The following is a 25,740-nucleotide window of genomic DNA, read 5'->3' as shown; positions in this document are numbered from 1 at the left end:
ATGCAGAGAGATATAAGAATGTTCAAAGAAACTATAATTAATATACTTGATGAGATAAGAGAAGATATGGCATCAATTAAGTAAGAACAGGATGAAAGAGAGAGCAAGAACAGCATAGAACTAGAAAAAAAAACCTTAGCCATTAAAAAATATAATGGCTAGGGCTTCCCTGGTGGCGCAGTGGTTGAGAGTCCACCTGCCGATGCAGGGGACACGGGTTCGTGCCCCGGTCTGGGAGGATCCCACATTCGGCGGAGTGGCTGAGCCCGTGAGCCATGGCCGCTGAGCCTGCGCGTCCGGAGCCTGTGCTCCACAACGGGAGAGGCCACAACAGTGAGAGGCCCGCGTACCGCAAAAAAAAAAATAAAAATAAATTTTAAAACTGGGCCAAGAAAATAATATGTACATATTATTGAGAAATGTAGAGGTTAATATCAGAAAAAACAGCTACATATGTTGGAAGTGGTTACCACCTCTGGCGTGCAGGCAAAGTCAAAAGACTGCTGCTTTTTGTTACAAGCCTTTTGGCATCGACTCTTTAAACACTGCATGTGTTACTTTGACATGTGTTACTTTGACAAAGCTAGAGATTAGAACAATAACCACACATACACACAAATGAGATAAAAATGCCAGTGGTATTGAGTTGTCAACATTAACTATGATATCATGGCTGTCCAAGTCCAGGCATAGTCCTGGGGATTTAGAAATACACAATCAATACTAGTTTTCCTACCCCAGATTCCATGATCAGAAGCCAACCCATTTCTCACTGCAGCCTTCCAAAAACACGCCAGCACCAGAGACCCACCCACCATTTCCTAAACTAGCTGTGCTGAGCCAGACTCCCTCCCTCGGTGGCCTCCAAAGCAGGCTGTGCCAGATAACCCTTTGCAGGATGAAAAGAAAACATAATTTCCACTTATTTTATATCATTATTTTTAAAGTTTCTATTTGCTGTATATGTTTTACTTTTTCTATTTTTAAACTATCCACTGGTATAATTTCAGACATTAAAAAGTAGCAAAAATAGTACAAAAGACTCCTGTATACCCCTTACCCAGATTCCCTGTTAGCATCTTACATTACCATTGTGTAAGTATCAAAATCTGGAAATTTACATTGACACAATAATATTGTATAATCTATGGATCTTATTCATATTTCTCCAGTCATCCCATTAATATCCTTTTCTGGCCCAAATCCAACTCAAAATCACATGTTGCAGTTCACTGTGATGTGTCTTGGGCTACTTTAAGCTGGATCAGTTGCTCATTCTTTCTTTGTCTTTCATAATTTTGACACTTTAGAATACTATTAGCCAGTTATTTTGTAGAATGTCCCTCAGTTGGAGTTTTTCAGACGTTTACTAGTGATTAAATTCAGGTTAGGCATTTTTGGCAAGAATACCACAGAAATGATGTTGTGTCCTTTTTGGTGTATTACATCAGGGGGTGCATACTGTCTATTTTTCCCATTAGTGATGATGTTAACTTTGCTCACTTGGTTAAGGTGATTTCTCCATTGTAAAGTTACTTTGTAAAGTTACTATTTTTCCTTTAGTATATACCTTTTCCTTTAGTATGTATTAGGTATGTGTGTGTATTCATATATCACTCCAATGAGTATCTTTGGGGGAGACACTGCAAAATTATGCAAATATCTTATTTCTCATCACATTTTGCCTACTTGATTTTAGTACTCTTCAATGATTCTTGCCTGAAACTAGTACTGTGGTGTTTGCCAGATGGTGATTTTTCTATTTCCATCATAATTTCTGCTGGCATTATACTGTAGGGAAGAGAGTTCCCTTCTCCCCATTTATTTATTCAGTTACTTAATAATTTTATTCAGTTATTTATATCAGTATGAACTCGTGGATTCTGATTTTTTTCCAAAGATTTATGATTCATTACTATCATTATTTTGTTGCTACAGTTATCCCCAACATGGCCATTTGAAGCATCTTTGACAGGTCTTTTGTGTTCTTTTGGCATGTCTCCATCTTTTTTTTTTTTTAAGGACTTATTTTGCTTCCCAGCACAAGGTGTTCCAAGCTCACCTGTGCTTTCCCCAGCCCTGTAATCAGCCATTTCTCTAAGGAGCCTTGGTTCCTTTTAATTGAAGCCAAGATGTGGGTGCCATTATATATATTTTATAACGTATTAGCTTGGTAGTACAGGTACTTACTTTATATATTAACCAATGTATCTTTGTTTAATTGATTGGAAAGCATAATAAATATTTTTGAAAAGCAGTGCTCTTTGTTTAAAAAACACTGCTCATTGCTTCCTTAGCCTGGGAAGCCGTGGTGGGATTAACAGTTCTCCCTTCTCACCTGTACCGCACGATCGATGCCTCTTTCTCTATTTAGCACTTACCTTTTCCTGCCGCATGTCGTAGATGGTAGTTTACTCAATCGTCTGTGTCTATCCTTCAACTTCCTATATTGAAGGAGGTTCATATGTAAAAGTTGAATGGCAGTGAAAGCCAAGCAGGGAAGAGAGACTGTCCATAGTGTTGCTGTGTCCCAGAGGAGCACCAGGTGGTCACACACACACTGGGCAGCCACCCATATAAAGGGCATGCTCTCAGAAAACAGAGAAAGCTTTCTGTGGTTCCCAAAGGAGCCCGGTAGTTAGCATTTAACTTCATAAATGTAACTGTGATGCTCTATCAGGGCTTCCGGGTCCACCTTGCTGGATACAAGTCTGTCATTTATAACTTGCCCAAGTGTTCTCTGTGGTTAAAAGCAGAGGAGAGGGACTTCCCTGGTGGCGCAGTGGTTAAGAATCCGCCCGCCAATGCAGGGGACATGGGTTCGAGCCCTGGTCCAGGAAGATCCCACATGCCGCGGAGCAACTAAGCCTGTGCGCCACAACTACTGAGCCTGTGCTCTAGAGCCCACGCGCCACAACTACTGAAGCCCACGTGCCTAGAGCCCATGCTCCGCAACAAGAGAAGCCACCACAATGAGAAGTCCGCACACCGAAATGAAAAGTAGCCCCTGCTCGCCACAACTAGAGAAAGCCCGTGCGCAGCAACGAAGACCCAACGCAGCCAAAAATAAATTAATTTATTTACAAAAAAGCAGAGGAGAGCCAAATTGCTTACTTTCAAATCCTGACCCCGACACTTACTAGCTGGGTAACCTTGAGTAATTTACTCCCCTTTGTTGTGCCTCAGTTTCCTCATGTGCAAAACAAGATAATAACAACAACAGACCTATGCTATAATAAGATTGTTGTGCAGATTAAATGAGTTAATATACATAAAGTGTTCAGAACAAAACTGAGTACATTATACGTGCTAAATTAGTGTAAATTATTGTCATTAATACTCCAGAAGACAGAAGACCTTTATGTCTATGTGAGGGAGCCTCATAAAATGTGGCATGGAAATATATAAAACTTCAGGGCGTAACAAGGGCTCTGTGTCTAATTAATGACCAGTCCCCAAGAGGGACAACTCATTCCACCTTTTCAGTCACTGACCCCCTCTCCCTGCTCTTTGCCTCACAGCCAGGCATGCATTTCCCCTGAAGCACAGGAAGTGTGCTGTGTGTGGATAAGGTGGCTGTGGGTGGCTGAGGGGAGTCGGACAAAAGCCACAGAGTAGACAGGAGACTTTCTTTTCTTGGCAGTTTTACTCAAAGATTTATAAAGAAAAATATTATTGTTTTAAAGCAAATGCTTTATTACGGTATAGAATAGAGATTTGCATAAATTTCTGTGGTAAAGCCAAGCCTTCTAATAACATATGCTTTTGTGTTCACTTTAGTGGGTCACATGATAGGAATGTTTAAGAAGCACCATCTTACCGTGAAACACATTGATAAATCTTCCGTCAGCATAAAATTGTAATGGAGAAAATAGGGAGAAACAGCCATCTTTGGGTAGGGGGGTGGAGAAGAACCTCAGAAATGGGAAAGCCCCCCCCCAAAAAAAGAGATTAAGAGTCCTAGATACAAGCAGACAACTGTGGAACAGTGAAGCAGGTACTAGGAAAAGAAGGTGGGTGTCCCTGTGGACAGGGCAGCCTCCTCTACAATGGCTCTTGCAGTGAATGTTGCCCAGCCACTACTGGGCCTGCCTTACATTTGAACATAACAGAGCAGAAGGTGCCTCATTTTAAAATATTAACAGAGTGAGTAGCTCCTCTTTTTACCAAGTAGTTCACTGTTGAAAAGCTGAGAAAATCATTCCACTCTACCATGTCAAGTTTAAAGTTGCCTTTTGTTTAGTTACCAGATACCTGGCAAATACAGATAAGTGCTGCGGAGCCAAAATGGATTTGGGGCTGCCAGTGAGTTGCATCTGCTGTAGGGTAGAGGTTTTAATATCATTAAGATTAAGACAGCATCTCCTTCCAGACGCCTCCCATGGTAGAACCAGGAAGTAAAGCCAGCTCTACACTTTCAAAGAAGCAATAAAGATTGCCTCCTGTTACAGCATGAAACTGGATTTGCCAGTAGAAAATCTCATTAGGGTAAATATTTTTTACTCTTATCAATCCTCTGCCAAGTTGGCTTGCTTTATTCTTTCCTCCAGAAGATAGAATTCCTTTCAAAATAAAGCCTGTCCCAAGAAGCTGATACACACTTGTATAAATAAAAAGCTCCAGATAGTATAATAGAATAAGAAGCTACATGTCAACTTTCCACATCTGTCTGTCTGACCAATGAGGATGACAGTCACACAGTTTAAAAGATCAGAAATTCGGGCTTCCCTGGTGGCACAGTGGTTGAGAGTCCACCTGCCAAGGCAGGGGACACGGGTTCGTGCCCCGGTCCGGGAAGATCCCACATGCCGCGGAGCGGCTGGGCCCGTGAGCCATGGCCGCTGAGCCTGCGCATCCAGAGCCTGTGCTCCGCAATGGGAGAGGCCACAACAGTGAGAGGCCCGCGTACCACAAAGAAAAAAAAAAAAAAGATCAGAAATTCGAGGCTTGAGTCAGGTAATCTACAATGCAATGACAGATGCTCCCAAATATAAAAACAACCACTGATAATGGATACAGAAATATTAGGCACCATGTAGAATGGGTGGATTTGGGTTAAATTTATTTTTTAGTATCTCAGTGAACATTTAGAAAACTATTCTTTATCGAGTGTTTTGCATAATACATTTCCTTTTGATATGTCTATATAATTTATGTACTCAAATAGAATCAAAAGAGTGGGCATAAAATATACAAATATGGATGAAAAAGGGAAAAAGGTATTCTGTTTCATTTTGTTTGAGCATCGGGCTGGTTTTAGAGGAAATGTGCAAACCTGGCTTCATCAAGTTTTTCATCTCTTTGAGCTTCAATTGCTTCAAATGTAAAATGGAAATGTAATAATACCACCGCATAGGACTGCAGTAAAACTCGAATGCAGTAATGTTGGTAAAATGCCCAGCACGGAGCCCAGCACATAGTAGGCACTCAATAGAGTTAGGTCTCTCCCTGGGCCCTCTGTTGTTGGTGTGCCCAGCAAGACCCTGTCTGAGCATAGTGAAAATTGTTGGTTGTCTGCCCAGCAGACATCCCTCCTCAGATATCCACATTTTCATGTGGGTGATGACCCTTCCCCAGACTGCCAGTTGACCCAGAGGAAGGCTGCTTCCTTTCCTTTTGCTGGACCTCGTTCCAAGGTGGGCTCTGGGTTGTGTTAAACTTATCAGCCCATCTTTTCCTTAGCTAGAGTCACTGGTTCGTGTGACCAAAGCAGCCTAATTAGAGTGACTCTCAGGGGTCTTGGAATACTGAGGCAAAAGGGCCCTGCTCAGTATGGATAAAAAACCACATGGCCATAAATACTACTGAGAGCCACCCTAATGCGACAAGGGAAACCAGCCTGGGGATAGCAGAGCAGAGAGTTAGAAAAAAGCTGATCCTCAACAACTTGGTTCTCTTTTATAATTTAAGGACTTTCAACTGAGTTTTCAATAACTTACTCCATAAAAAAAGCCCTGAAACCTAATTGATACACCAAGAAGTTTGAAACATCCTCATTTCTCAGTGAGGAAAGCTACAACCCACAGCTCAAGAGGATTGCAAAATAAAAAGCTAATAATTCTCAAATCTTCAGACTTTTTATATATTATAGCTGACTGAAGGGTATCTGTAACTTCTATCATATCTTTCTATGTGTTGCTGATATGTTTTATTGTCATATACCAGAATTAACGTCTACCATAATTGTTTCTGATACATAAGAATCACTTCACTTTAGCTATTCTAAAGTTAGAATAAATTGGTTCTATCAAATAAATCTACAAGGCAGATTAATTTCCTTGTTTATTTCTGCATACATTTTGTAGATCATTCATCCTGGTACATTCACTGGAAAAAAATCAGATGTTCACGGGAATGTCATCTATGGAAAGGATAAGCAGCTAGTAACAACTGCTTTGAGAATTTCCTAGGACATTGCTGTAGCCTGAATGTTTGTGTCCCCGCAAAATCCATATGTTGAAACTTAACCCCCAAAATGATGCTATTAAGAGGTGGGGCCTTGGTAAGTGACTAGCTCATGAGGGTGGAGCCCTCATGAAAGGGATTAGTGCCCTTATAAAAGAGAACCCAGACAGCTCCCTCACCCCTTACACCATGTGACAACAAAGCGAGAAGGTGGCCTGTCTATGAACCAGGAAGAGAGCTCTCACCAGATAACAAATCTGCCAGAGTCTTGATCTTGGACTTCCCAGGCTCCAGACTGTGAGAAATGAATGTTTGCTGTTTAAGCCATCTATGGTATTTTTGTATTTTTGTTACATGTCTATGGTATATTTGTTACTGCAGCCCAAATGGACTAAGACAGCCATATTCTATGATAAAATTTGTGGGACTTAATTGACAAGAGCAAAACGTTAAAAATTTTAGAAAAAAGAATCTTTTTCCAAATTTTAATTTTTTTAATTTATGTCAGAGGGATATAAATTAAATGTGGGATATCCCGCATTTGAATATGGGGAATGCTCATATTCAAACTACTAAGCCTTTTTTAAAGGTTGACTAATAAGATTGTCAAAGGAAATCCCAGATGTCAAAGGAAACAAACCATTGATGATGTAACTTTTAGCTTCACAGATGAATATATAAGTGAGGTATCTAGGAAATATGCTCAAGCCTGGAGTTTTATAGTTCATTTAGATTTCTTTCTTTAAATTTGTTTGTTGCCTTACTCCAGACAAAATTTAAGGCAACGGGTTTACTTATTCTCATTTTGAATGTTTTTAAATGAATTGGAATGCATTCCCCTGTTCACAAATCCTATAGAATTTGACCTATGCAGGAAGAGCACTGTACTCTCTGCTCCTCATAAATGCTGCCTCCCTCTCATCAGGACAGAAATCACCTCTTTAATTACCATTTAGTATTAACCAACAGAAGAATTACAAACTGATGGGTTGGAATCACCAGGTTTTAGCAGGAAATAGTGGGCACCATGTTTAGATTATGTTCAGAGAAGAGGTGCAAAATTTTTTTTAACATCTTTATTGGAGTATAATTGCTTTACAATGGTGTGTTAGTTTCTGCTTTATAACAAAGTGAATCAGCTATACATATACATATATCCCTATATCCCCTCCCTCTGCGTCTCCCTCCCACCCTCCGTATCCCACCCCTCTAGGTGGTTACAAAACACCGAGCTGATCTCCCTGTGCTATGCGGCTGCTTCCCACTAGCTATCTGTTTTACATTTGGTACTGCGTATATATGTCCATGCCACTCTCTCACTTTGTCCCAGCTTACCCTTCCTCCTCCCCGTGTCCTCAAGTTCATTCTCTACGCCTGTGTCTTTATTACTGTCCTGCCCCTAGGTTCTTCAGAACCATTTGTTTTTTAAGATTCCATATATATGTGTTAGCGTACGGTATTTATTTTTCTTTCTGACTTACTTCACTCTGTATAACAGACTGTAGGTCCATCCACCTCACTACAAATAACTCAATTTCGTTTCTTTTTATGGCTGAGTAATATTCCATTGTATATATGTGCCACATCTTCTTTATCCATTCATCTGTCGATGGACACTTAGGTTGCTTCCATGTCCTGGCTATTGTAAATAGTGCTGCAATGAACATTGTGGTACATGACTCTTTTTGAATTATGGTTTTCTCTGGGTATATGCCCAGTAGTGGGATTGCTGGGTCGTATGGTAGTTCTATTTTTAATTTTTTAGGAATCTCCATACTGTTCTCCATAGTGGCTGTATCAATTTACATTCCCACCAACAGTGCAAGAGGGTTCCTTTTTCTCCACACCCTCTCCAACATTTATTGTTTGTAGACATTTTCATGATGGCCATTCTGACCAGTGTGAGGTGATAACCTCATTGTACTTTTGATTTGCATTTCTCTAATGATTAGTGATGTTGAGCATCTTTTCATGTGTTTGTTGCCATTCTGTATATCTTCTTTGGAGAAATGTCTGTTTAGGTCTTCTGCCCATTTTTGAATTGGGTTGTTTGGTTTTTTTGATATTGAGCTGCATGAGCTGCTTGTATATTTTGGTAATTAATCCTTTGTTAGCTGCTTCGTTTGCAAATATTTTCTCCCATTCTGCGGATTGTCTTTTCATCTTGTTTATGGTTTCCTTTGCTGTGCAAAAGCTTTTAAATTTCATTAGGTCCCATTTGTTTATTTTTGTTTTTATTTCCATTTCTCTAAGAGGTGGGTCAAAAAGGATCTTGCTGTGATTTATGCCATAGAGTGTTCTGCCTATGTTTTCCTCTAAGAGTTTCATAGTGTCTGGCCTTACATTTAGGTCTTTAATCCATTTTGAGTTTATTTTTGTGTATGGTGTTAGGAAGTGTTCTAATTTCATTCTTTTAAATGTAGCTGTCCAGTTTCCCCAGCACCACTTATTGAAGAGCCTGCCTTTTCTCCATTGTATATTCTTTCCTCCTTTATCAAACATAACGTGACCATATGTGCGTGTGTTTACCTCTGCACTTTCTATCCTGTTCCATTGATCTATATTTCTGTTTTTGTACCATGCTGTCTTAAATACTGTAGGTTTGTAGTAGAGTCTGAAGTCCGGGAGCCTGATTCCTCCAGCTCTGTTTTTCTTTTTCAAGATTGCTTTGGCTATTCAGGGTCTTTTGTGTTTCCATACAAATTGTGAAATTTTTTGTTCTAGTTCTGTGAAAAATTCCATTGGTAGGTAGATAGGGATTGCATTGATTGTGTTGATTGCTTTGGGTAGTATAGTCATTTTTACAATGTTGATTCTTCCAATCCAGGAACATGGATTAACATCTTTAATTTCGTTCATCAGTGTCTTATAGTTTTCTGCATACAGGTCTTTTGTCTCCTTAGGCAGGCATATTCCTAGGTATTTTATTCTTTTTGTTGCAATGGTAAATGGGAGTGTTTCTTTCATTTCTCTTTCATATTTTTCATCATTAGTGTATAGGAATGCAAGAGATTTCAGTGCATTAATTTTGTATCCTACTACTTTACCAAATTCATTGATGAGCTCTAGTAGTTTTCTGGTAGCATCTTTAGGATTCTCTATATATAGTATCATGTCATCTGCAAACAGTGACAGTTTTACTTCTTCTTTTCCGATTTGGATTCCTTTCATTTCTTTCTCTTCTCTGATTGCTGTGGCTAAAACTTCCAAAACTATGTTGAATAAGAGTGGTGAGAGTGGGCAACCTTGTCTTGTTCCTGATCTTAGTGGAAATGATTTCAGTTTTTCACCATTGAGAATGATGTTGGCTGTGGGTTGTCATATATGGCCTTTATTATGTTGAGGTAAGTTCCCTCTATGCCTACTTTCTGGAGGGTTTTTTTATCATAAATGGGTGTTGAATCTTGTTGATAGTTTTTCTGCATCTATTGAGATGATCATATGGTTTTTCTCCTTCAGTTTGTTAATATGGTGTATCACATTGATTGATTTGTGTATCTTGAAGAATCCTTGCATTTCTGAGATAAACCCCACTTGATCATGGTGTTTGATCCTTTTAATGTGCTGTTGGATTCTGTTTGCTAGTATTTTGTTGAGGATTTTTGCATCTATGTTCATCAGTGATATTGGCCTGTAGTTTTCTTTTTTGTGACATCTTTGTCTGGTTTTGGTATCAGGGTGATGGTGACTCGTAGAATGAGTTTGGGAGTGTTCCTCCCTCTGCTATATTTTGGAAGAGTTTGAGAAGCATAGGTGTTAGCTCTTCTCTAAATGTTTGATAGAATTCGCCCGTGAAGCCATCTGGTCCTGGGCTTATGTTTGTTGGAAGATTTTAAATCACAGTTTCAATTTCAGTGCTTGTGATTGGTCTGTTTATATTTCCTATTTCTTCCTGGTTCAGTCTCAGAAGGTTGTGCCTTTCTAAGAATGTGTCCATTTCTTCCAGGTTGTCCATTTTATTGGCATAGTGTTGCTTGTAGTAATCTCTCATGATCCTTTGTATTTCTGCAGTGTCAGTTGTTACTTCTCCTTTTTCATTTCTAATTCTATTGATTTGAGTCTGATGAGTCTGGCTAATGGTTTATCAATTTTGTTTATCTTCTCAAGGAACCAGCTTTTAGTCTTATTGATCTTTGCTAACATTTCCTTCATTTCTTTTTCATTTATTGCTGATCCAATCTTTATGATTTCTTTCCTTCTGCTAACTTTGGGGGTTTTTTGTTCTTTCTCTAATTGCTTTAGGTGTAAGTTTAGGTTGTTTGAGATGTTTCTTGTTTCTTGAGGTAGGATTGTATTACTATAAACTTCCCTGTTAGAACTGCTTTTGCTGCATCCCATAGGTTTTGGGTCGTTGTGTTTTCATTGTCATTTGTTTCTAGGTACTTTTTGATTTCTTCAGTGATCTCTTGGTTATTTAGTAGTGTATTGTTTAGCCTCCATGTTTTTTTCCTGTAATTGATATCTAGTCTTATAGTGTTGTGGTCGGAAAAGATACTTGATACGATTTCAGTTTTCTTAAATTTACCAAGGCTTGATTTGCGACCCAAGGTATGATCTATCCTGGAGAATGTTCCATGAGCACTTGAGAAGAGAGTGTATTCTGTTGTTTTTGTCCTATAAGTATCAATTAAGTCCATTTTGTTTAATGTATCATTTAAAGCTTGTGTTTCCTTACTTATTTTCATTTTGGATGATCTGTCCATTGGTGAAAGTGGGGTGTTTTTAATGTCCCCTACTATCATTGTGTTACTGTTGATTTCCCCTTTTATGGCTGTTAGCACTTGCCTTATGTATTGAGGTGCTCCTATGTTGGATGCATAAATATTTACAATTGTTATATCTTCTTCTTGGATTGATCCCTTGATCATTATATAGTGTCCATCTTTGTCTCTTGTAATAATCTTTATTTTAAAGTCTATTTTGTCTGATATGAGAATTGCTACTCCAGCTTTCTTGTGATTTCCATTTGCATGGAATATCTTTTTCTATCCCCTCACTTTCAGTCTGTATGGGTCCCTAGGTCTGAAGTGGGTCTCCTGTAGACAGCATATATACGGGTCTGGTTTTTTTATCCATTCAGCCAGTCTATGTCTGTTGGTTGGAGCATTTAATCCATTTACATCTAAGGTAATTATCAATATGTATGTTCCTGTTACCATTTTCATAATTGTTTTGGGTTTGTTATTGTAGGTCATTTCCTCCTCTTGTGTTTCCTGCCTAGAGAAGTTCCTTTAGTATTTGTTGTAAATCTGGTTTGGTGGTGCTTAATTCTCTTAGCTTTTGCTTGTCCGCAGAGGTTTTAATTTCTCCCTTGAATCTCAATGAGATCCCTGCTGGGTAGAGTAATCTTGATTGTAGGTGTTTCCCTCTCATCATTTTAAATATGCCCTGCCACTCCCTTCTGGCTTGCAGAGTTTCTGCTGAAAGATCAGCGGTTAACCTTATGGGGATTCCCTTGTATGTTATTTGTTGCTTTTCCCTTGCTGCTTTTAGTATTTTTTCCTTGTATTTAATTTTTGATAGTTTGATAAATATGTGTCTTGGCATGTTTCTCCTTGGATTTATCTTGTATTAACTATTTATAGTTGATTAACTATTTCCTTTCCCATGTTAGGGAAGTTTTCAACTATAATCTCTTCAAATATTTTCTCAGTCCCTTTCCTTTTCTCTTCTTCTTCTGGGACCCCTATAATTTGAATGTTGGTGCATTTAATGTTGTCCCAGAGGACTGTCCTCAGTTCTTTTCATTCTTTTTTCTTTATTCTGCTCTGCGGTAGTTATTTCCACTATTTTATCTTCCAGGTTACTTATCCATCCTTCTGCCTCAGTATTCTGCTACTGATCCCTTCTAGAGAATTTTTAATTTCATGTATTGTGTTGTTCATCATTGTTTGTTTGCTCTTTAGTTCTAGGTCCTTGTTAAATGTTTCTTGTATTTTCTTCATTCTCTTTCCAAGATTTTGGATCATCTTTACTATCATTATTCTGAATTCTTTTTCAGGTGGACTGCCTATTTCCTCTTCATTTGTTTGGTCTGGTGGGTTTTTATCTTGCTCCCTCATCTGCTGTGTATTTGTCTGTCTTCTCATTTTGCTTAACTTACTGTGTTTGGGGTCTCCTTTTCACAGGCTGCAGGTTTGTAGTTCCTGTTGTTTTTGATGTCTTCCCCCAGTGGGTAAAGTTGATTCAGTGGGTTGTGTAGGCTTCCTGGTGGAGGGGACTGGTGCCTTTTTTCTGGTGGATGAGGCTGGATCTTGTCTTTCTGGTGGGCAGGACCATGTCCGGTGGTGTGTTTTGGTGTATCTGTGACCTTATTACGATTTTAGGCAGCCTCTCTGCTAATGGGTGGGGTTGTGTTCCTGTCTTGCTAGTTGTTTGGCATGGTGTGTCCAGCACTGGAGTTTGCTGGTCGTTGAGTGGAGCTGGGTCTTAGCATTGAGATGGAGATCTGGGAGAGCTTTCGACAATTGATATTACGAGGGGCCGGGAGGTCTCTGTGGACCAATGTCCTGAACTCGGCTCTCCCACCACAGAGGCTCAGGCCTGACACCCAGCCGGAGCACCAGGACCCTATTAGCCACATGGCCAGGTACGTTTGGAGTTTCTTGCCTTTTGGGAAGTCTGAGGTCTTCTGCCAGCATTCAGTAGGTGTTCTATAGGAGTTGTTCCACATGTAGATGTATTTTTGATGTATTTTTGGGGAGGAAGGTGATCTCCACGTCTTACTGCTCCTCCATCTTGAAGGTCCTCTCTCCAAACTCCGGAATTCCACACTCCAGAGGCCCTCCTTTCAACGTGCTGCCCCTCCGCTTCTGCCTAAATGACGAATCTTTATTTACTTTGCCACTCTGTTCTGACAGCATGTTACAAGTGGAGTGGGTACTGAGGGGTGTAGCTGGACCCCCAAAATCCCAGCATTCCCTTCGGGACTCTACCAACATGGCGGCACCCATGTTGCAGTTCTTTACCTCAGGCAGGTGGTTTGGTGCCCCAGGTCCTTTAGGAGTCTTGCCCCTGCGGCTGCTGTGTGAGGCCCACTCTCAAGAGGTGCAATTTTATGATCCATATTCTACATTATTTCTTGGAGTGTCAGCAGGTGAGAAGCTGGAAAGACTTGACGTAGTGATAAGAGGATTACAGAGAAATAATGAGGATAGTGAAGTATTGAAAGATAAGAAAGCTATTCATTGCCTGAAGCAAGTCACTTGGCCATTCTTATCTAAATGCAAAATGAACATTTGCTGTCTTGCCAGGATTAAAGAGCACATGTCTGGTGCAGGAAGAAATAATATTAAAAGTATACAGCATCATGTAGCCTCCCCCTCTGTAGTGGGGAGCTGAACAAGGAATGAGCAGAATCCCCAGGACAGCCTGTGTTTGCCTGTTGGAAAAAAAAGCACAGCATTCAGATCTTTACTGCAGGGAGCTTTCCTTATTTGCAAGTTCTGCAAATGGGATTTTTAGGTTCTGGAGTTTTATTCAGTTTGAGACAAGGTGAAAGATGGAGCGGGAGGGTGGCATCACAGGGGAAGGTAGGAAAATGTCGCAGAACTCAAACAAGTCCAAATAAATTGTCTCTCAACCCTCACCTCCACCCACTGATTCTTTTAAGGTAGGGATTGAGCTAAAGACGGCCAAACCTTTTTTAACCAGTCCTACACAGGTGGCCTAGTACCTCACTTCGGAACTTAGGGATACTTACCAGCTACTGCTTTTGTTCAGGACCTTTGGTCTTTAGGTAAAAGTGAGGCTAAAAATGTCCCACTTCAATAACCTTTTCTATGTTTCAGAAAAAGTTTCGGAAATCACATCTGGGCAATTTCAAAGGCTCAGTTCAAACTGTCGGGTCAGGGAAAACCAGTGTGTCAGAGCAGAGAGGCTGAGGACCCTGTGCCCTTAGAGAGGGTGTTCTGGGAAGCTTCAGGGTGAGGTTGGTGTATTGTCCTTGGAGACACACAGCTCTATTCTGGGGTGAGAATTTGGAACAAGGTTTAATTTCTCCAGATAGGAGAGGTTTTACTGACTTGGCTTGGTATGTGTAATCCTTCCTAGTCTCTTGAATGTGGTTTGTTCTGATAGAGAATCATTTTGGCCATCGCCCTGATCCAGAAAGCTTATTCCTAGCAAACTATCTTGGGAAGACCACTCTGTTTCTAAGCTTCAACAGGTCACACACAGACTCAAACCCATTTTTTGGTTCTTTTTTCAAAGAATCATCAGATTTGAGGTCTTTCTTCAAGGAAGCAAAAAGATAGCTCACATTTCCCAAGTCATTCATATACATCATGAACTGTAAGTCATCGGCGTATGAAATGCAAAGGGATGGAGACACCCACACACAAGGCATCGTACATTCACAAATACACAATGAGGTCAATTAAGTAAATGCCCTGTTATTTTTTCGTCCCCAACCCACCTTCTTCCACAGTGTGCTGTGCACAAAGCCTTCCAGGATGACCACTTCTAGCTTCAAAGCTAGAAGTGGCCTTACCGACTATCTGCTGAGAAGCTGCCCAAGTGGCCTTTTTGAGTCTCAGGTTCCTCATCAATAAAATAAGGATTAAGATATTACCCACCTAAACAGTTATTATAAAGATTACCTATATCTCAATTAATGTCAGTCTGTTCATTTGTGTTGAAGAAACTGAGATTCAGCAAGGTTGAAGAACATGTCCAAGTTCATGACAGTGATGGGACAAAACCCAGAGTCTCCCGTGTGGTCTGGAAGGCAGATGGAGCCAGGCTGTCTTCAGACAGTCAGCAAACCTTTAAGGATGAACATGGCATGACTCCATTTATGGTTATGAGTTTCCATTCCAGTGAGAAAAGGTGGTCCTCTATCTCCAGATAGAGGAGCATTGAGAGAGGATTCTCCACAGCCATGATGGCAAATGACTGATGAATATCCAGGAAGAATCCTCTAAGCCACAGAGGCACAATTATAAACCACCACCACCACAAGCTTCCGAAGTTAAAGTAAATAAACAGCTGAAGTTAGATAAATAACAAACAAACAACTGGTCTGGAGTAAAAATTGTACCCGTGTCTAGACGTGTTTTTATTAGTGTTTATGACTCCTCTGTTGAAACCAAGTCTCTGCATTCTACCAGTGCCCCAGCCTCCACATGGTCCCCTCCCAGTAAAAAAGATCAACCATTTTTGACCTTTAAAAGTGGAAATTACGTTTAGTTAAACCTAATATTTGTGAATTAACCTATAACATGTTAGTGTTTTAAAGTGGTGCTTTGCTGTGTTAGGGAATCTTCTTTCTTTTTTAAATTATGAAAGTATGATAACACATTTACAGGGGACTTGAAAAATATAGAAGAAAGTTACATACAGTTCCACTACATATTACAATGATTATTTTGTGTATTTACCCTCAGGATTTTGTAAGCATATCTGAAATATTTACAATTGTTAACAATATTCAAGTTTTTAATTATTCCTTAAAACAATGAACTCCTAGCCTGTTTCCTTATCTAGAGTAAGAGGAAACTACACTGAATTATCTCTAAGGTTTCTTTTGTTTTCATCATTTTGTGTCCATGTGGCCAGATTAACTTGAGTACATTTGACCTGATAAAAACACTCATTTCTGCATATTTGTATCTTTAGTCCCTATGATTTATTGTTCATGCAGTATAACCACTTGCGTACAACTTTCAAAGTTCTAGGGAACGTTTCACATGTAAAAGGCTTAATGTGAGCAGCCATTTTTTTGCATGAGGGCCAACTGAAAAAATAAACAAGTTTATCAACAAATTTCTTTCACTCAAAATAAATAGTTTTATTAAGTCCTTTCACATAAAATACATATTTTTAAACAGATGACCTATGTTACTGAAAAGAATATCAACTTTTTTTTTTCTTTTTTGGTAACTAAAATGTTAGAATCTGAGCTTATTTGAGAAGAAACAACCAGGGCCACATCCTGCTTACTTGTTACTCAGTTTGTGTTACTCTTTCAGATTCACAAATTGGTCTTCTCATATCATCTCATGTCAAGCTTTGAAAGAATTACACAGGATCAATACAGACTCACTTTACAGATGGGAAATTGGGATACTCAGAGAAACAAAGTTGACTTGCAGCTTTTATAGAGGCCAGCTTTCTGACAGGAGTCCAGGGAATAAGAGAGAGCGCAGGCTGCCTGGGGGCTGTGGGTTATATAATAATGATTTCAACCTGGAAAAGAGTGCACAGGAAGGATTTAACCAAGTTTTCCCATAGTTTAGAAGTGTTTCTCAAACACTGAGATTTGAGAGCTAACGAACATAATACAAAGGCCCAGGCTCATTGAAGTAGACTAGAACTTGGACCTCTGCATTTTCTTCAAATTCCTCTAATTCATACTAAAGTGTGTATGTGCTTGTGTGTGTGTGTACATGCATGCATGCATGTCACAGTGACTGTTTGCACATGTACTAAAGCAAATAAAGGTTAAAGTATAGCATGAAGCGCTAAGATTAGATGACAGAGCAGAAGAGGAAATATGGGAGGAAGTTGATACTCACTGACATGGCTTACTTGGGGATGATATAAAGCAGTGTTTCTCAACCTTTAGTCTGTACTAAAATTGCTTGGAGAGCTGCTTAAAACAGAATGCTGGGCCCTACTCATGTCCAGAATTTGTAATTCTGTTCATCTGGAGTAAGACCCTAGGATATGCATTTCTACCGGGTTCCAGGGGTTGCTGCTGGTGGTCTAGGGGCCATACTTTAGGACCAGCCGTGTAGACAAGCACAGCGAGCGGCCCTGAACCCTGGCAGCACACTGGAATCATCTGGGATGAGACTGATGCCCAGCCTCACCCCCAGAGATTCTGATATAATAGAACTTCCGTGGAGTCTGGATAGTGTAGTTTTCAAAGCTCCCCAGGTGTTTTAATGTGTAGTCAGGGTTGAGAACCACTGGTGCCAAGGCTTCCTGGAAAAGCTGGCGAGTCTGGGCTCCAGGAGCCACATTCAGTCCTGAGTTGCCGGATTTAATCAGTTTGTTTGTCTGCATGTCCTTTCCCAGGAGCAGGTGAAAGCAATGCACTAAATGATCTTCCTAAGGGCCTTTTCCCCACTCAGTATCGAGGCTCTGACTAGGATGCTTTAAAAACGCATTTCCGTGATGTACAAGTAAAACAAGCATTTAAACTCCGTTGATTTTTTTCTTAACAATGCTGCCCTCTAGTGTCCTTTTGGTAGAATTATGTTAAAAACCCACCTCAGCTATCAGTACAGTTATTTCCTATTATGTTAGATAGCTAAAAACTTGGGGGATTTTTCTCTGACATTAAAAAAAAAAAAAAAAAGAAGTGGGAATTCCCTGGCGGTCCAGTGGTTAGGGCTCCGCGCTTCCACTGCAGGGGGCACAGGTTCAATCCCTGGTTGGGGAACTAAGACTCTGCATGCCCATGTGAGAAAAAAAAAAAAAATTGAATATGCATTAAATTCAGTTTTACTTTGTGGCAACGTGAATCTCTAACTGTGGCCTCTACATTCTCTGCATTCCTCCCTGCATTCCGTGCTGCAGCCTCCTCCTCCCAGACTCCTTTCTGCATTCCACCAGCCCTTTCCTGCAGAGTCAGTAGCCAAACAAATCACGGAGCAAAGAAATTACCCCTCAGCTAAAGTACCTGGGGCGTGAGGGCATCTTGCATAGGCTCTTCCACGCTCAGAACTGTTCCTTCTCACCTTTTCCTCACTTCCCACCTCTTTTTCACTTGGTTGATAGTTTATTGAGAATTGAATTCATCAAACAGGGGCTCCCCTGTCTTCCTATGATGAGTTCTCCAAACCTCCTGAGGTCCCACCATCTTGCCAGAAGTGTCCTTCCCACCCCCAGGAGTGTTGTTCTCCTCCATCTCCCTGTGTCAAGTCTCTCTCCCTCCATACTCCCCAACCCTCTAGCCCACATCCTCAGTAACTCCCCTATCTAGATCACTCCCAGTGGCATACAGGCTTACTCTTACATCTTCCAGTTTTAAAATAAAACTCTCCTTTGACTCTAAGTACCCCTTCAGCTGCTGCCCTCTTTCTCTGCTCCATTCATTTCCTAACTTGAGTCTACCCAGGTTGTCTCTAACGCCTTCCCTTCCCCACGCCCATTCTACCACTGGCTCCAGCCTGGCCTTGGTCCCAACGCACCACAGACACTTACAGCACTCTTTTCATGGTCTGCAGTGACCTCCCTGTCACACAGCCAAATCCTGTGGACGCTGTTTTGTGCCCTTCGGACTCGAATGCTCATGTGTTCCAGTCCTCGGGCACAGCTCCTTCTGCGAGCACTCCCTATTCTTGATTCTGAACTGTCCCCCCATCTGGCTTCCTTCCTGCCCCTCTGGCTGCAGTGACCTCTCCCCGACTCCTGCTCTGGCTCTTAGAACCTCTACTCTTTTCTCTGGGCAGACTTCCCTTTTATAGTCTTATCCACTTCCATGGATTTAAATACAGTTAAAGACTGGTAATTAATAAATAGCTCGCTTCCAGCCCAGGTTGTTCACCGTGTCATTATCCAGTTATCTCCACTCGACATCTCCCCTCAGTTTCTCACAGTCATCTCCGTTTTTGGCATGTCCAAGGGGAGACCCTGGCTCTTCCTCCCAAACCTGTTCCTCGCTCAGTCTCCTGCATCTCGGTGAATGGCCAGTTATCTGGGAGATCGCCTTCATTCCTCCTCGTCCTCACTTGCCACGTTCAGTCCATCTGCAAGTCTAGGGGATACTACCCCCCAAACAGATTTTGATCCATTCATGCCTCTGTCTTTGCTACCACCTCCCGATTCCAAGCCCCCTCAATTCCTGCCTGGAGTACTGCAATACCTTCCTAAAGATCTTCCTGCTTCCTCCAGCCCCCCTCCAGCCCCACAGCACGGTCAGATAGTGTTCTGAAATGTTCACTGCATCGTCATTTCCTTACCTAAAAATGTTAGTGACTTCCCATCAAGCCCTGAATAACAGACAAATAACACGGTTTGCCCTCTGCCAACTTCATCCTGTAGCCCTGTCCTCCTTCCTGACTCAGCTTCCATGGCTTCCTGATTGCGGGAACTCACCAAGCTCTGTCCAGCCTCAGGGCCTTTGCACGTGCTGCTCCAGTGGCCTACAATCCTCCTCCACTGTTCTTCACCTGACTGGTCCCTATTTATTTTTTGTGCCTAAACATTACTCCTCAGGGAGACCTTCCTTAACCAACTAAAATCGGTCTTCCCTCTTATTCCCTATCTCAGCCCCCTATTGGTTTTCTTCATAACATGTCACATTTTGTAATTACCTACTTGTTTACATCTCCATGTTCTCCACTCAATTCAGAACTCAAGGAGCTTTGTATCTGTTTTACTCACAGATGAACCCAGTGCCTGGCAAATATTAAGTTCTTAATACATGTGTGTGAAATAAGGGAATGAAGGTACAGGAGGAGTACCACCTCCACTCCACCCTACCTGCTCTTGCCAAGGCCTCGGGAACTGCCGCATGGCCAAGCCACTGGCCAGTCCTGTGCTCATCTTACGTGATTACAGAATGGAGACAGGGGAGGCTCTCGGGCTCATTTTATTCTGTTAACCTCCTCAGTGTTTACCAACGTGTTTGATTTGCCCCAATATCCCCAACCCCCAGCGTAGCAGACGCCTCATAAATCCTGTTGACTGGATGAACATCTCAGCTCTGGATGAAACAGGATGTGAAAGGAAAGGGAACTAGCACAACGATGGAGATCTCCAAAGAGAGAATACTTTGGGGCAGAGATTTAAATAATGGCTTTAGACTTCCAGAAATTTTAGCACAGGTACTCATTTCCATTTGTATAATAAAAGGAAAGAAAAGGTTTCATATAACCTTTTGTATCTCATTTGCTTTATCAAGGGAGATCTATCTTCATAGATTTAGTTGCTGAGTAATAAACTGATATTTAGAAGTCTTTCTCCAAGAAAGAAAAATATTTTCCTTATAAGCCAAGTTCTACCTCTGTTGGGACTCTGGTGAGTAAAAGCATTCCCATCTTCCAAACAAAGAAACCAAGGGCAATTTTAAATGGTTTACATAAGCCAAACAAGCAAGCAAGCTAAGACCCTAACCCTCGCTGTCTCGTTCCAAATCCTGTCCCTGATCAATCAAGACAGTGATTGCTGGTGAGAAATAAAAGAAGAACACATCTACTCAACTTGAGTTTGAGAAAGGATTTGATTCTTCTGAAGGACACGTAACCTACCAGATATTAGTGGGGCAAGAAAAGCCCGTGGCCTGCAACCCCTTGAAAATGTCAAATGACCTAGCATCCTGGGAATTTGGCTGACCTGCTTTATAGAAGAAATCCAACCGTGTCTGTGACTTATCACTCAATTGAACTTGAGGTTCTCCATGCTCCCTGGTTCTGCATCACATCGGCTGGTGCCAAGAAGATTAGCTCAGCTCCACCCCTCTGGGAAGGGGTTCATTCTCCTGTTTAGGAAATATGATGTCAAGCTGAAAGAGGCTGATGAGCAAGCGGGGCGGTGCCACACGCAGGCCCCAGTGAAATGCATGACATGGGTGTGTTAGAATGAACTTTGGTCCAAAGTGGTCAAGGACAGAGTAGCCCATGCGGGCTGGGGGCCACTGTGGCTTTGGCTGTTTGTTCAGCATTTAATATGTTTATCTTTCTGCCAAACACATTGTTGTTGAGTCATCTCTATTAAACAGCCACCCTGAGTGAGTCTTAGCTCTGCAGATCCCACACACAGAGGCAGGCCTTCTATCCCCAATGACCCTCCATTCTACAAAGTCAAAACAAATGCTTTCTCTCACTTCTCACTTTAGTGAGCCCTTAAGGTCCCCATGTTCTGAAAGAGGTGAATCATGTGTTCTTTTATCCAGCCAGGAACCCTGAAGCGATAAAAGTAAAGGAAGAACTTAAAGTGGTCATTCTGTTTTTAATATCATTTCATTTCATGTTGTTGCTGCAATCTGAAAATGGAACGTCAGTTTACCCAAAAGTACCAACCACCTCCAAACTATCAATATTTTATGTTAGACTATTATGTTATCACCAGTGTCAAAGTAATTATATTAATCCAACAAATAATTGCATTAAATATCTAAGCTTTGGGCAGGAAAAGGAAAAGAAAGACTATATAACTTTGAAAAGTATATGTAGTGCTAACTATTTGGCTTTCCATAGAAATCGTTCGAGCCATGACACATGTGATAAACCAAGGAATGGCAATGTACTGGGGAACCTCCCGCTGGAGTGCCATGGAGATCATGGTAATTTCATTTCTATTTTTAAATGGCCATCGAGTACCTATTATTGTTTGTTAGATATCATGTGTAAGTTGTAAGAACTTTTGCAAACTTTCTTCACAATCACATGGCACTAGAATTCTATGATCAATTCCATCAGTAATAGAGATGGATATGGGGGGTGGATCTCCTCAGCTCAGAATACAATAGGGAGGGTGCAGGTATCTAACAGGAATTGTGCTTTAGCATGTTCTCTGGTAGTAAGAGAGTAAATTTCTCAGCTAACGAGACATATCAACACAATATTCCAGGTTTTTTTTAAATGTATTAAATAATGGTACTGTTCATAACATGCTAATTACAGATCATTTTTATATTATTATATTAGTTAAGTTTTATTTCTTTAGGAACCTAGAAATAGTCAAACTACGTTTTCTTTGTAATAGTCCATAATTCATACTTTGACTAATTTTCCCTGGACCTTACTCATTCCAAAACCTCTCAAAGAATAATAAGGATTTCCTGCATTGGTATTTCTTAGTGAAATTGATGGTCATAACTTTGCTTACTATTTGGCAATCTACATTCTTCTTGGTTTGTATTGATTTCACCAAAATGAAATTTTTTCATGCATACAGCCTTATTTCTCATCAGCTATAAATTCAGTTGCACTTTTATTTCTCCCTAGGAAGCCTACTCTGTAGCAAGACAATTCAACATGATCCCACCAGTCTGTGAACAAGCTGAGTACCATCTTTTCCAGAGAGAGAAAGTGGAGGTTCAGCTACCAGAGCTCTACCATAAAATAGGTAATCTTCACAATCAAATTTACTGATTATTTTTAACAACAGGATGATCAGTGATCCAGAAAAAAATGTTACTGAAATGCTTTCCTAAATGTTCCTAATTAACCTAGGGGTTGTCAGCACTATGCATTCCAGAGACTGGAAGAATCAAAAGTGCCTGTATGTAACCTCCAGAGTATCACTCATGACAGCCAAGCAGAGCTGTAAATTGTGACTGGTGTACAAGCTGTACTCAGTAGGTGTTCAAAAAATGCATATAGAATGAAGGGAAGAAACAATGAATACACGTATTTTTCATAGGGTAGTTGCTCTAGCCAAGAATGCATCTCTGAGTGGATTATGACTGCCTTTCCCAAAAATTATGGATTTGTACATCTGTATCTCCTACTTTGCTTAGAACTGAGTCAGAATGGGAATTCAAGAACGGCTGACAAGCCAGGGACACATGTTTTTGTAGGTAGACATAATGACAAAGAGAGGGAAAAAATATATACACAACATGTACACGAGAATTTTGGACATCAGAAAAACCTAAGTAAGCCACATTTTCAGGCGTACTTATTAAAACAGATTCCAGAGATAATTTTCTTCATAAGAAATGGGGGTTTACACGAGTGGGAAAATGCTGGGTAAGAAAAAAAGGATTAAAAAGTTCAACAACAGCAATAACAATGGTTGTTATTGCTATCACTGCGTGTTTACTGTGCAGGGGGCGTTGTGCTCCTGCTTTGCACCAGGCACTATTAAGGCACTGAGTGAACAAGCGAAGAGCTGGATTTCTGTGCAAGCAAAAGTGTTTATCTCTGAGTGTAAAAAGAAACATAAATTTTGGTCATCCGAAAACTATGGATAAGCCACATTTTCAGGCTTGATTATATGGCCTGTTCCCCATAACCAACAGTGCACGTTTGGTAGGTTTATAAAAATGAAGCACGATTTGTAGATGCCTGAACTGTAATGAAAAGATTTATGCTGATATTAGCTCATGTATCTGGCCAGTTTTCCCCACAACTAACCAAGTCCTTTCTAAACACCCCGACACTTTTGATCCCAGTTTGCAGAAGTAACTTTTTAAGGTTTTTTCTTCTGTAGGCGTCGGAGCGATGACATGGTCTCCACTGGCCTGTGGCATCATCTCAGGAAAATATGGAAATGGGGTGCCTGAAAGTTCCAGGGCTTCACTGAAGGTATTTTCCTCCACCTCTAGGAAAGAGTCTGGGGATAGGAGCAAGGGAAAAAAGGAGATTGAACAGAACAGTTCTGCAGCAGCCTGTGGCTCCCTGGCTCAGGCCGAGTGTGGCCTTGGGCTGGCCGGTGTTCCCTGGCCAGCTCCCCAAGCCCTCTGGAGGTCTCTACTTCTGGTCAGGCATCAGTGCAGAAAGTTCTCCTCCTCTGGGGACCGGGGGAGATGCCCAATGACCTGGTTGGATTCATAGACTCGAATTCCTACACTAATTCTTATATTCAAGAAGGCATTTCATTCCTCCTTCGAAACTTAGGAAACGTAAAATCCCTTTTCTATATAAGAGGATCTAATTTTACTTTTCTTGACAAAACAAAATTTAAGCCATAGAGGTTTAATCCACATGTGGCAAACCGGTTGTAGTTGAATAGGTTTGAGTTCGGTTGACGTTTTTTAATATGTGAGGATGGGGAATAAGGAGGGAGGGTTTGGGAAGCAGATACAGAGCCAAGCCTCTGTCACGGGGGCTCAGGGCTGGCATTTGCAGAGATCAACTCCAGCTGCTGAGTCTTGCAGCTTAATTTCTTCTCTGAAGCATAAAGATATTTAAGATCATTGACATAAAGTTACCTCCATTCAGAAGATCTTGATGATTAATTTACTGGAGGGTACTCCAAAATCTCTCCTTGTTAATAACAACATGTCTGTTTTTTAAAACTTGAGAGAATGTGTAATAACATTAGAATCACAAATTACTCTGTAATGTCTAGGGAGAGAACATAGGCATTTTCAAAATTCACACATGCCAAAGGCCCCAAAGAGGAAGCAGAAGTCTGACACAGCCTCTTGTCTCCATCAGCACAAAGTCAGCACAAGGACAACTCAAGTTAAGCCCAAACCAGCGACCTTTTAATCAGTGTGGCTGGAACCACCGTGTGCTTCCCTAATCAGGACCTTCTCCAGACTCTAGGTCTATCACTTTTCTCTCTGCTGTATCAGTTGACCTATTAGCTTGTTTGTTCTCTAAGATAATACAACATAAACATTTCCTAAAACATGGTGACGTGGTCCTGCTTCTAGTTTTGCATTATTACACTAATTATCCTAGAATATTATATAGGGTCTTGTTTCTGAAAAATGGAAGGTTTTGAATAAGTCAGCAAAGAAAAACGAAAAGCATCTTAGGAAAGAAGGGATAAAAGGTGGATGGCAAGAAAAGAGTGAAGAAAGAGAAGCATTGAAAATTGTGATTTTGCTGAGCACCTACTATGTGCCAAGCACCGGGCTAAGTGTTTTTATTCATCTCCTTTTTTCCTCACAAAGATAAATGGATACAGATGGCTTTTAGCCAGTTGTAGCCAAGCATGTTGTCTTACAGTCTTTCAGAGACTTTCTGAAAAACTCAAAAGTGCTTCCATATATACCAGCTGTTTGTTCCAGACTATCCTTATAAGAGGGTAAACCTTTTCCAGATGCAGAAACTGAGCACAAAGAGATTAGATAACAATCCAACAGCATAAACTCATAATAGAAAAAGTTAATAGTAGAACCCAGGTCTCCTGGCTCTCAGTGCATCTCCCTAAAGGCATTTTTGTTTCCCTTCAAACTCAGGTTTTTAAAGGAGGAAGAAGTAGCTACTACACTGTATTTGAAGTATATGATTGGCTGATCTCCATCACTATTTGAGAAAAGCTTATAAACAGCTGAAAAGCTTTTAAAAATGCACTAACGAAAGGAGGAAAAGAAAAGGAGATGCAAAATATTTGAAGGTGACTAAGCCCAAAAGCAACCGGAAAAATATTTCTGTTGTTGACTTTTCAGCATCTGTTGAAACATCCTTAGCAATAAATAAGGACTCTCAACAGGTGAAAGGCAGCCAGTCACAAAGCACGCTTCTTTAGAGCTCCGCAAACCCTCAAGGCTTCTTAATTCATCAGTCCAAGTGCTTTCTGGACTAATATATGTACACTTAGAAAAGCCACTTGAGTAACTAAAGCAAAAAATACTACTACTACTAATTATATACATATACATACATACATATATATATATATATATATATTTCAACCTTAAGATTGAATGAGAATTCTAATAGTAAAAACATTTTTTAAAAAATAAAGACCTAGGCAAATAGA

The 25,740-nt window shown here is 40.6% G+C and overlaps 1 protein-coding gene across 5 annotated transcripts in view; it reads left to right on the top strand.

Annotated features, from left to right (window-relative positions):
• The window catches only part of KCNAB1 (potassium voltage-gated channel subfamily A member regulatory beta subunit 1), a 411,284-nt gene that overhangs the window by 367,771 nt on the left and 17,773 nt on the right, over positions 1 to 25,740 (top strand). For all 5 annotated transcript variants that reach the window (XM_029215066.1, XM_029215069.1, XM_029215070.1 and 2 more), the window contains 3 exons: positions 21,555 to 21,640; positions 22,305 to 22,425; positions 23,515 to 23,609. In XM_029215066.1, coding sequence (XP_029070899.1) covers positions 21,555 to 21,640; positions 22,305 to 22,425; positions 23,515 to 23,609 — 302 coding nt within the window. The remainder of the gene's footprint in view (positions 1 to 21,554; positions 21,641 to 22,304; positions 22,426 to 23,514; positions 23,610 to 25,740) is intronic.

The sequence above is a fragment of the Monodon monoceros genome, unplaced genomic scaffold (genome assembly GCF_005190385.1).
Source record: "Monodon monoceros isolate NGI ecotype Baffin Bay Population unplaced genomic scaffold, NGI_Narwhal_1 Super_Scaffold_11, whole genome shotgun sequence".
Taxonomy (NCBI): domain Eukaryota; kingdom Metazoa; phylum Chordata; class Mammalia; order Artiodactyla; family Monodontidae; genus Monodon; species Monodon monoceros.
This window is presented reverse-complemented; position numbering and strand designations above follow the sequence as displayed.